At 43.3% G+C, this 12158-nt stretch overlaps 1 protein-coding gene across 30 annotated transcripts in view; it reads right to left on the bottom strand.

The window, feature by feature from the left end:
- LOC118633232 (sarcolemma associated protein) overlaps nt 1-10558 on the bottom strand; it is a 160739-nt gene extending 150181 nt beyond the window's left edge. For 20 of the 30 annotated variants that reach the window (XM_036266958.1, XM_036266957.1, XM_036266973.1 and 17 more), the window contains exon 1: nt 9013-9295. In XM_036266958.1, the coding sequence (XP_036122851.1) occupies nt 9013-9210 (198 nt within the window). In that variant the 5' untranslated portion in view covers nt 9211-9295. Of the gene's footprint in view, nt 1-9012; nt 10287-10489 lie in introns of those variants that run through there. The other 10 variants (XM_036266961.1, XM_036266960.1, XM_036266974.1 and 7 more) reach the window with 1 other exon arrangement.
- Between the last annotated feature and the right edge of the window lie 1600 nt (nt 10559-12158).

Raw genomic sequence — 12158 nt, forward strand, 5'->3', positions numbered from 1 at the left:
GAGGTGCCCAAGAAAGGCCATGCTGTAAACCAAAGTGGGCTGCTGCTAGTGCCAGGCCTGGGGTCACTTAACTAGAGGTATGGAGCACTGAGGCCAGATGCTGATTTTTGGAGGGATTTTAGGAAACCTGAGGCATAAACCAAGACAGGCCATTTGTATGAAAAAGCCACTGGAGCCCAGCTGGTGTAGCTCAGTGGATTGAGTGTCATCCCATGGACTGAGAGGTCCTGGTTCGATGCCCGGTCAGGGCACATGCCCGGGTTTGGGGCTTGTTCCCTGGTGAGAGGCGTGCCGGAAGCAGCCAATCGATGTTTCTCTCTCACATCAATGTTTGTATCTTTCTCTCCCTTCCTCTCTCTCTAAAAAAAAAAAAAAAATCAATGAAAACATTTTTTGAAAAAAGAGCCCTGGCCAGTTTAGCTCAGCGGTTAGAGCACTGGCCCACAGACCAAAGAGTCCCGGATTCGATTCCAGCCAAGAGCACGTACCTCAGTTGTGGTTCATCCCCAACCCCGGTTGGGGTAGTGCGGGAGGCAACCAATTGATATCTTTCTCTCTCTCTCTCCCCGCTTCTCTCCCTCCTGCTCTATCTGAAGATAAATGAAAAAAACCCTCAGTGAGGATTAAAAAGAAAAGAAAGAAAACGCCACTGGAAACTGTATCAGTGGGCCCACAAGTTGGGTGGGCAGGGTCTCAGGCAATCACTAGATGGGGCAAACAGGGATTTCCAGGTTGATGGAAACTCAGACATGGTGCCTGCCGGCTCTATGGAGAAAGGACTCAGCAAAGGAACAATGGCCTCTGCCAGCACTTCTGTCTATCCCTACAGCCCTCGCCTTGGTGCCAGGATGTGAGTACGGCATTGACCTATACCACCATCTTGACTGGAAGCCCCCAACAACTTAGATTTTTGAGCACTGGTGTAAAATGTTACTTTACCTGTAGTGGCAGTGACAGAAGCATGGGCAGGAAAGAGTCCTCAGAACATTTCCACAGCAAACAAGTGCCACCATTTTTCTTGATTCACATAACTGACATACCTTAAGAAACAATCTCACAATCTTTTCACTTAAAACTCTAAATGACAGACACCTTCGTCTCTATTTATCAAAGAGAATAGATACTAAGCTCTAACATAATACCACTTAAGAAAACCAAATAGGAGCCTAGTAAGGTAAAGAATAAATTTAACCTAAAGTCAAATAACTAAGTAGGAAAAAATGTATATATGTGTATATACTGTCAATATTTTTTGCAACTTGAAATAACAGAGAAAATGTTTCATTAATTTTTTACTACTATGAAAACTAACACAGAAGTAAATGAATATGTGCTTTGGATATAAAATGTGGCCTTAAACTATGTTTATATTAATATGCCTTAAATATAACGTGTCAAATATGCGATTTTCTCAGAAAAAGCAGCACCTCTTAATAACTTTTTCATTTCTGTCAAAAAAAAAAATTAGGTATCTGTTAAAACAACACAAACAAATAAACAAAATCAGTAAGTGTATAATATGCCATTCTCCCAAAAGCTAAGGCCAGAATCTTTGCTGTCATTATTCAGGTACGGGAAGGAAGAAACTATCTTGGTTGTAGAATTTTGGAGATTCTCTTTGCAATGACTTCCTTGCAATATCCTTGGAACATACCTGCTTCTATGCCTTTGCTTGAGCAATTCTTCCCACCCAAAACTATGACTGACTCCATCTATTCTGCCCTATTTAAAAAGTCCTAGTGTCTAGCTCAAATTGCATTTCATCCATAAAACCATCCCAGCCATGAAACCTCCCCTAAAATCTCCAGTCCATACAGAGCCTCTCTTTGCTGAAGTCCTAACTGATAAGTTAATACACTTACCTTTTCTCACTTTCTAGCCTTTAATTATTTTCATTCCTATCGTGAATCTGGTCTATATTCTTACAAAATGACATCATATCTAAACTGTTACAAAGCCTCAGAATAGCAGAGTAGTTAAGAGCTTGGGTTCTACGTAGAACCTAGAATCAAGAGTTAGAATACCTCAGTTCAAATCCTAGCTCTACCATTTATTAGCTGGGTGAACTTGGGCAAGTAAACTTAATCTACTCCTTCCTGTGCCTTAATTTCCTCATAGGTTAATATGGAAAAAATAAAAACCTATCTTTAACAGCTATTTAAAAAGTAAATAAATTAACATTTAAAGCATTTAGAACAGGGCATGGTACATAATGCACAACAAGTGTTAGTTAAGCTGTTACTCATTTTTCCTTGTTCCAGATCTCTCTACATATTGTTGTGTCACTCTTAAATGGTGTTTTTGGTATGTTGGTACTCACAGAACTCTCCCTGGCTTTCCATAGCCTGTGGGTCCATGTCTTTAAGTTTGGTAATCAAGGCATTCTACAACCTGACACCACACTATCTACTCAGCTTCTACCCAGTATCTAATTTATACAAAATAAAAGGAAACAGACATATAAGGCAGAGACTCTCTCCCCCAGGGTCTAACAACTAATTACAAAAACAAGGTACAAACATAAAACCATCACACAGAATGGGTATTCACCATAGGTGCTCTCAAAAAGAACTCTACAATCCAACAAAATTCATTTCTACAGTGTTTGAAAGATGACAACCTCATTCAAAATCATTTGCTTTTGTTGTTTATTCTACTCTCATCCCCTCAAAACACATAAAAAAAATTTAAAAAAAACAAACCAGAAAGCACTTTTTAACTTGTATCTATCCATCCCTTGTTTTAAAGTCCAATTCAAACTCTGTCACTCTCTTACGATTTACACTTATATAACACTATCTTATCTCAATCAACTGTTCTCAAAATGTATAGTCACCCTCTCTAAAATATAAACTCCAAGCCTGGCAGGTGTGGCTCAGTGAATGAAGTGTTGGCCCATGAACTGAGGTCCTGGTTTGATTCCCAGTCAGGGCACATGCCCAGGTTTTGGGCTCGATCCCCAGTGGGAGGCATGCAAGAGGCAGCTAGCTAATCAATGTTTCTGTCTCACATCGATGTTTCTCTCTCTCTCCCTTCCTCACTCTCTAAAAAATCAATAAAAAATATTTTTAAAAAATATAACCTCCTATAAAGAAATAACAATTTCTTACCAGTTCTCGCCATTTCCTTCCCCTCACCATGCCCTTCACTAAAACAGATCATGCTAGAACAAGTGCTCAAAAGTATGTGTTGAATTTAAGTTAAAATAGGAAACTAGAAGTAAACAACAACTACTACAGTGAGACTGGAAATAGACGGCATACTGTAGGACCACTAGACTATCACCTGTCCACAAAGCCTCAAATTAAGTGGGGCCATCCAAATCAGAAAGAGGTAGTCCATTCACTATCCTTTCTATGCAATCACCATATGGGTAGATTTTTTTTCAGTGGTACCTTGAGTCAATAGAAGGATTAATAACCATTCTATTATCTACCACCTAACATGAAAATTCTGACCTCCAAAAAAGATGAAACACTGGGCCAGTATCCAAGAAGGGCAATGTCCAACTGCTACACATCTGAGTAGGTGATTTGGGAAAGCTTGTTAAAGTCTGCTTTGTGGCAAACCTATGACCCTTCAAAACGCAGGATTTAAGTACCACAATACATTCCATGAACTTAGCATTAAAAAGTGTCACCTACATTTCCATTAAAAAGTGTGCTCACATTTTGCAAATTTTCTATAATGAACATGTATTATTTGAGTAATCAGAAAGTTTCAAATGTCTAGTATTTTTTCCAGATTTTTTTTCTTTATTGATTTAAGGGAGAGGGAGAGAGATGGAAACATCAATGAGACAGAACATCAATTGGCCACCTCCTGCATGCCCCACACTGGGGATCTGGCCCACAACCTGGGCATGTGCCCTGACCAGGAATTGAACCAGTGACCTCTTGGTGCATGGGTTGACGATCAACCACAGAGACACACCGGCCGGGCTTGTCCAGATTTTAATGGGCCTCCCATAATGGTCCATGAAGAACACAACAATCACAATAAAAAATAAACCAAGCCCTGGCCAGTGGTTAGGGCATCGGCCCACAGACCAGAGAGACCCAGGTTTGGTTCCCGCTAAGGGCACATACCTCGGTTACAGTTTGTCCCGGGTCCCAGTTGGGGTCGTGTGGGTGGCAGTCAGTCGATATGTCTCTCTCACATCGATGTTTCTCTCTCTTCCTCCCTCTCTCCCTCCCACTCTATCTGAACAAAGAAATGGAAAAATGTCCTCGGGTGAGGATAAAAAAATAATAAAATAAACCAAAAGAAGACCTGATTGGTGTTGCTAAGTGGTTAGAGCACTGGCTAGTGCACCAAAGGGTTCAATTCCGGGTCAAGGGCACGTTCTTGGGTTGCAGGTTCAATCTTTAGCAATCTCCTGGATGGGGCGCATGCAGGAGGCAACCAGCTGATGTGTCTGTCTCTCTCTCTCTCCCCCTCCCTTCCATTCTCTCTAAAAATCAATGGAAAGCCCCGCCAGTGTGGCTCAGTGGTTGAGCATCAACCCATGCACCAAGAGGTTGCTGGTTTGATTCCTGATCAGGGCACATGCCTGGGTTTCAGGCTCAGTCCCTAGTGGGGGCCCTGCAGAAGATAGCCAATCAATGTTTCTATCTCTCTCCTTCTCCCTTCCTCTGTCTCTAAAAATCACTAAAAACATTTTAAAAATTAAAAATAGCCTGGCCAGTGTGGCTCACTGGTTGAGCGTTGACCCGTGTACCAAGAGGTCACCAGTTCGATTCCTGATCAGGGCACATGCCCAGGTTGTGGACCGGATCCCCAGTGTGGGTCATGTAGGAGTTGGTCAATCAATGTTCTCTCTCATCAATGTTTCTATCTCTCTCTCCTTCTCCTTTCCTCTCTCTCTCTAAAATCAATAAAGGGAAAAAACTAACTAAATAAATAAAAATAAAAATCAATGGAAAAAATATCCTCGGGTGAAGATTAAAAAAAATTATAATAATAAAATAAACCAAAGGGCATATTACCTCAACTTTCCACCTCCCAGGTAAAGTGCCAACTTGGACACAGTTCTCAACTTTGTATGTTTCAATTTAAAAAATCACTTTTACAGCCCTGGCCAGGTAGCACAGTTTGTTAGATCATCACCCTGATATGCCAAAGTTTCAGATTCAATCTCTGATCAGGGCACATACAAGAAACAACCAGCCCTGACAGGTTTGGTTCAGTGGTTAGAGCCTCAGCTCACAGACCAAAGGGTCTCAGGTTCGATTCCCAATCAAGGGCATGTACCTGGGTTGCAGGTTCAATCCTCGGCCCCGACTGGGGTTGTGTTGGAGGCAACCAATCAATGTGATACATCAATGTTTTTACCTCTCTCTCTCTCTCTCCCCCGCTGCCTCCCTTCCACTCTCTCTAAAAATCAATGAAAAAAAAAAATTCTCAGATGAGGAGTTAGAAAAAAATAAAATAAAAGGCACTCCCTGTTAAAAAAAAAAAAAAAAAAGGCAACTAATAAATGCATAAATAAGTGGAATAACAAATAGGTGTTTCTCTCTCTTTCTCTAAAATCAATCAATAATTTTTTTAAATTACTTCTACATATGCCCAGCCAGTTTGGCTCAGTGGTTGAGTGCCACTCCATGCATCACCAGTTCGATTCCCGGTCAGGGCACATGCCCAGGTTGTGAGCCAAATCCCCAGTGCGGGGCATGCAGGAGGCGGCCAATCAATGTTCTTTCTCATCAATGTTTCTCTCTCTCTCTCTCCCTCTCCCTTCCTCTCTCTAAAATAAATAAAGGGAAAAAAAATTACTTCTACATACAATTTCATGCCATCACATGAAAGAAAAAAATTTCTCACTACCTTCCTAAGATTCCATAGCACAACAAATTGCAAAGAGCGGCCTAGATGGTTCCTCTTCCCCCACTCCAAACACCCTCCTCCCTAAGTACTGAGCCCTTAATAATGCCCAGGAAAAAGGTGCTAAGTGATTTACATGATTATCCCAATGTTCAAAACAATTATTATCAATACCATTATTATCCCCAGAAGTTAAAACTGAGGCTCAGAGATGTTTGGAGTAAAAAAAAAACTTGCCTGAGGAGGGGATTCTTGAACTATACAAAAGAATGTGTTGGGAATGGCCCAGGGACTTTTGATGTGAGACAATTATAGCAGAAATCCTCAAACTGGAAATTTCACAGAGAAAACAATAAATGATATTTGGTCAAACTATGGGTTTTCTTTGGAACTGTGTACCTCACAATATCTGGCACATAACAAATGCTCAATAAAAACCAGTCTGTTTGAGCCCTGGACGGTTTGGTTCAGTGGTTAGAGCATCAGCCTGCAGACCAAAGGGTTGTGGTTCTATTCCCTGTCAAGGGCATGTACCTGGGTTGCAGGTTCGATCCCTGGCCCCAGTTGGGGTTGTGCAGCAAGCAACCAATTGAAGTGTATCTCTCACATTGATGTTTCTCTCCCTCCCTCCTTTCCACTCTATCTAAAAATCAATGGAAAAAATATCCTTGAGTGAGGATTAACAACCAACTGTCTGTTTGAATTTAAATTTTAAATAGTTAATTCCTAAAATAATTTGATCACATGGCAAAATTTGACAGGTTATTTGTTTTAACTAGATTAGGTGGTACAATTGCCAATAATTATATCTACACCTAAAGTAATATTCTGAGTGTTTGGCTAATAAAGCAGAAATAAAAATGAAAAATGGCAGAAATGAGTTGTGTATCCTTTAAAGATAAGTTTTTCTAATAACAAATCCCATTTTAATTTTTAACATGTCATCACAATTTATACATAAACACTCACTACTGACCTATTCTTAGTCATCTCAAAATAACCTATTGTGGGGGTTTTAGTATAGCCACAAAAAACACTGTTCATGTAATCACTGTTTTTCAAATTAGTAAAAGAAAAAATATCTGAGTCTCCTTTGAGTATTGAATCAAAGTAAAGAATGTGCATTTTCAGAGTATGTACTTTAAGCAAACTTGTAATCTGATTAATTTGGACTATAACTGTTGCCCAGGGACATAAAAAGACAAAAATTTGAAAGCTGGTTGAGTTAAGGCACTAGCAGTTAATTGAATTCTGAATCTGACTGATGGAAAGGTGAGTACTATGAATATTCACTTTAAATTATTTAAATTAGGTAATCCGGTCCCACCAGTGTGGCTCAGTGGTTGAGCATCGCCCTATGCACCAAGAGGTCGCCGGTTCAATTCGTGGTCAGGACACATGCCCAGGTTGTGAGCCCGATCCCCAGTGGGGGGGCATGTAGGAGGCAGCCAATTGATGTTTCTCTCTCTTCCTCTCCCTTCCTCTCTCTCTAAAATCAATAAAGAGAAAAAAACATGAAAAAAAAAACCTAGGTAATCTGTGAAATCTTTCAGGCACCCAAACTTTAGTTTCTAGGGTGGGGGGGAATCTCTGTTCCACAGGTAAATGAGCATCTGGTATTATACAGAAAAATTGAACTACTTTTCAGTTCTCATCCTACACACAGATCAGGAGAAAGGTATTATGCAAGCACACAGTACTTGGGCAATTTTTTCCTCCCTTCTTTGAAAAATGATTTATAAACTAATTCCTTAAGTCAGTAGCAACAGATTTTACTTTCTTCCTTTTGAGGCTCAGGTTTCTTTTATTTCAAAACACTACTCTTGAAGACTTAACTTTTTCTTTTAAAAAGACTAAATCATTTAACTCAAAAAGGGGGAGCAAAAGTCAGGAGGTGAAACCGGAGATATTCTTATTAGTCTTACATAACTTGCTCTAAGTTGGAAGTGATACTGTAGCTTAACTAAAACCTAAAGTTGTTTTTTTTTTCCTCACCCGAGGACATTTTTCCATTTTTTGTTCAGATAAGAGTGAGAGGGAGAGAGAAACATCGATGTGAAAGGGACACATTGAGTGGCTGCCACCCGCACAACCAACCAGGGCCGGGACAAACTGCAACTGAGGTACATGACCTTAGCAGGAATCAAACCCGGGTCTCTCTGGACCGCAGGCCGACGCTCTAACTGCTGAGCCAAACCGGCCATAAAACCTGAAGTTTAAGCACAAAGATGAGCTCTTTGGTATATTCTTTACACACATAAAGCATTTTAAAAATTGAAAGGGTCTTTTTTTTCCCCCTTGTATTCTTAAAATATAAGCACTCACATGTATAGTATTAGGGTGCCAACATAAAAATGATAAAATGGTCACACTTAAAATAAAGAGCTCTAAATTCATCCTGCTGTATGTAAGTAATGCAATAATTGATAGAATTGAATATCATTTCAGAAGTAAATTAATTTCCTAACGCTGATTTTTGAAATATCACCTCTGTAAGTACACATAAAGTATTTTAATAAGTGCTACAGGCAACATCAAAAAGTGATTTCCAAAACAACAGGTAAATGTTCACGCAACTTGCAAACAAAACTCTGAAAATGTAGTTAGTTGTTCATACCTAATTAAACTGGCTTTAATAACAACAAATTACTCCTTCGTGGGTATACATGTATCAAATCCTTCAAAATCTAACATTACACAAAGGCCTGCCTTTACAAGACAGGCCCTGATCTTAACTCAACTAAAAGCTACGTGTTAACTACATCTCACCACGGAGACACTTGAGCTCGAGTGTAATAATGGCCAAGGATTCCCAGCATTGCTTTGGGAACTGCTGCTTGCTTAATCAAGGTCTGAACTGCAAATTCACGTTTCTAAAAAGACTGAGAACAAGAAGCCAAGTTTCACTATCTAGTTTTCCGAAACAAACTAGGGTTTGGGATTTCACTGGGAATGACCACCTTATCAAGATGCCATCGCCCTCCCAAGGCATTTAATTACAATACCTTCTCTGTTTTCCATTCAACCACCTCAATTAAATTTCCACTAGAACTAGACACACACAACGTTGATCCCGTGGCCTTGCTGAAAGTCTTCTATGGGTGCAAACCCTGAGATCCCACATGAATTATGCAGAAAGAGCAAAAGGAAACAAAAAGTAATGATTGTTAAACAATGTGGTGACATTACCTTGCCTGTCTTGTGATCAAACCAGACCAGAGCATGGTTCCTTGACAGCACTTTGCAATCAAAGGTAGCATTATTCTGCGCGGGTCGACAACGGGCCACGGAGCGGCCGATTTTAATGGGCTCGTCCAGGTAGACATGACGCTCCTGAAACGGGTGCGAGTTCGGGCGGCAAGTGAAGATGGCCAAGGCTGACGGCATCGAGGACAGACTAGAGGTGTCTCTCCTACTAAAGGACAAAGAGGAGTTCCACCGGATCCGGACTGCCCTTCACAAGCCTATACCCCTATCCTCCCCAAAATTTTATATTAAAACAAACTGCACATTGTCTAAGCATAACCAGTGAACATCAACAACTCTTCACTTGAGTGGGAAGACAAGCCAGCGCAAGCCCCATCACCTCCGCGCTCTGATTACAAAAAGTCCCCAACTGGCAGCTTTCAGTCCATCTTCTTCCTTGGGAAGAAAAGGCTCAAACATCGGATAGCTTCAGCCAAGAAAACTCCTAGAAGACAGTTTGGGGACTGGAGATATCCAAGCCGATGAGTCACACACCAATTCCTACGTTTTGTTTGGGATCGCGGCCGCTTTTCCCCCTCGGTGGCGGAAATGTTGCAGCACTGCAGCATGAAGGAAGGGTCGGTTTGATGCGGCCAGAGAGGTCCTTTCGGGGCGAAGGGAGGTGTAGCCGAGCACCTCTGGGCAGCCACCACCCGTCCTGGAGGGTCTCCGAAGTGGAAGGACGAGAGGGAGACCAAGGGGTCTAGACCGCCAGCGGGACAGCCTGCATTGCCCCAGATGCGCGGAGGCCGCCGGGAGGTGGCCCAGGGTCCCCGGACCGCACAAGACGAGGCGGCGGTGGCTGGAGTCCTTGGCACGAGGAACAGGGACCCGCGGGGACGCGGACAGCGGCCGAGTGGGGACTCCCGGGCACCTGGCGGGCGTCCCCGCGACCAGGGCGGGGATGCGGACCGAGCTAGACACCACCCCGGGGAGGCTCGGGGGTCTCCGCTCGCAGCAAGTTGGTCCCTGGACGCCGAGGCTCCCGGCTCCCGGTCAGCACACTGGCCGCCTCTTCTCAGGGTCGCCCCCGCGAGGGTCGCATCTCAGGGACAGCAGCCGCAGCTCCCGGCGGACGAGGAGGTGGGGGAGGAAGGCTGGCCCGGAGGTTGGAGGAGAGGCCTGGAGGCCCCGGGCTGAGTCCGCCGCAGCCTCCACCACTCTCGGCGGGTGGGACACGCTCAGGCTGTGCCAGGCGAGGCAGGAAACTTTCCGACCTGGTAGGGAAACACCAAAACAAACGGCCGTCAAGCGCCGGTGCCCGTCCGCCTCAGCTCTCGCCCACCTCAACCTGCCCCCGCCAGCCCTCGCGACTGGCCACAAACTCGGCCGACCTCTCCGAGGACGGGCTGCGAAGATTTGAAGCCCGGACGCCACGACAGGTCCAGCTTCCCTTGCCGCCGCCGCCACCTCAGCTTACCTTGCCAGCGCCGGCCGCCATAGTGACTCTGACTGAAACCTACCCGGTGCACCGCCACGGGAACGCGCACCCTTCAAGGGCCCTCCTACCCTTCTCCCGCGCCGTAGTCCGGGGACGTCACGTGATCGACGCCATGGAAGCCATGATGGTCAGGGGCAGCAAAGAGGGCAAGCTAATTTTTAACTGCTCTCCCCCAGCACCATCTTAGTTAAGGGCAGTAAGCTTCAAATGGTAGGACAGACTTCTGCGGCCATTTTGAGTAAGGGCAAGAAAGAATTTGACCCATTGAAGGTTTTACAAACAAACCGTGCCAACTTCCTGCTTTACTGTCTTTGTAAGAAGGCACCAACTTTCACTAAACTTTATTCACTGTAGTCCTCGTTGAAAATACTAACCAACAAAGAGAACACACCCATCCAGGGGAGATGTTATTTATAGGCATCTTATCTGTGGACAGTGCAGTTTCCCCACAGCTGCCTTGGGTATAAGCAACCGAATTCCCACAATGCCTAGAATTTGTGCATCTAAGATGATAGGGCCCATTCTCCCCCTGCCAAAGTCTTCCTTGTGTTTTGTGAGAGGAGGAAAACTCTTAGCCACTTCAATGATGGGTCACCTCAATGGATCTCATAGAATAGGAAGAAGCTAGGAAAATTCCAAGACAAGTGCAATAGGGAGACTAAGATAGTTAAACAGCAGTTTGCAGCCACCTAGTAAATCCTATCCTCCCTAAATCAAGGACACTTAAGAGTAAATGGCTTGGACTTCTCACCAACCAGAGGGTAAATAGCTTAAATCACACCACTCAAGGAGACAGATAACAGAAATCCAATTAGTGCCATTTGCCAACATACCCAAGGACAGACAAATTAAGAGAATAAATACATCAGCATAAAGTTGATGAATATTCTATTGATCCTTCCCTACCTCCCCCCATAAAAGCCCAGCCTTTAAAACTCCTGAAAACTGAGGTCCCAGTGTGCTGTCCTTCCCAGGAACACATCTGCACCTCTCCGTATTTCCTTCTCCCCTCACAGGCTTGTATTTCCTAAATTCCAAGGGACCCCAGGAGACTTGCAACCAGAGGAGCATTGAGCAGTGGCAGCTCATCTTGGGCTGATCTCCTGAACCTGTCTCCAAGACCCCCTTTTCTCTGACTTCCCAGTGAACCAAAGCAGCCCAGCCTGGCCTCTCCTGTTGCTTCTTCTGTGCTCTTCCTTGTTTCACTGTCCTAAGTATATTTTTGCTGTGGTCAATAAATTCTTGTTTGCGTTTTTATATTTTGTCTCTTGATTGAAATCTTTTCTTCAAGAAGACAAGAACTGAGGTCTCATCATTGTCTCGCTGATCCTCCAGAGCTCCAATGCAGATTCTATCATGTTCCCCAGGGCTCCAACACAGATTCTACCCCAGAAAGTGTGACTTAAGCAAATTTAAAATCACATTGTTTCCAAAGAGAAGTCGAACAATTTCGAATATGAAAAAGAGGGTAATTCCCCTACTCATAATATTAAAGTAGATGAGTCATCATTGATCTCAAGAAAGAAAAACTGCAAAGCCTTAACGAAAATTTCAAGAAAATATGATGGGAAGGAGCCTTACTCATTCAGAATCAATTTTGGCTTCATCAGATTCCTTTGACAACAGACTCCACCACTGTGACCGTGGG

The sequence above is a fragment of the Molossus molossus genome, unplaced genomic scaffold (genome assembly GCF_014108415.1).
Source record: "Molossus molossus isolate mMolMol1 unplaced genomic scaffold, mMolMol1.p scaffold_m16_p_18, whole genome shotgun sequence".
In the NCBI taxonomy this organism is placed as follows: domain Eukaryota; kingdom Metazoa; phylum Chordata; class Mammalia; order Chiroptera; family Molossidae; genus Molossus; species Molossus molossus.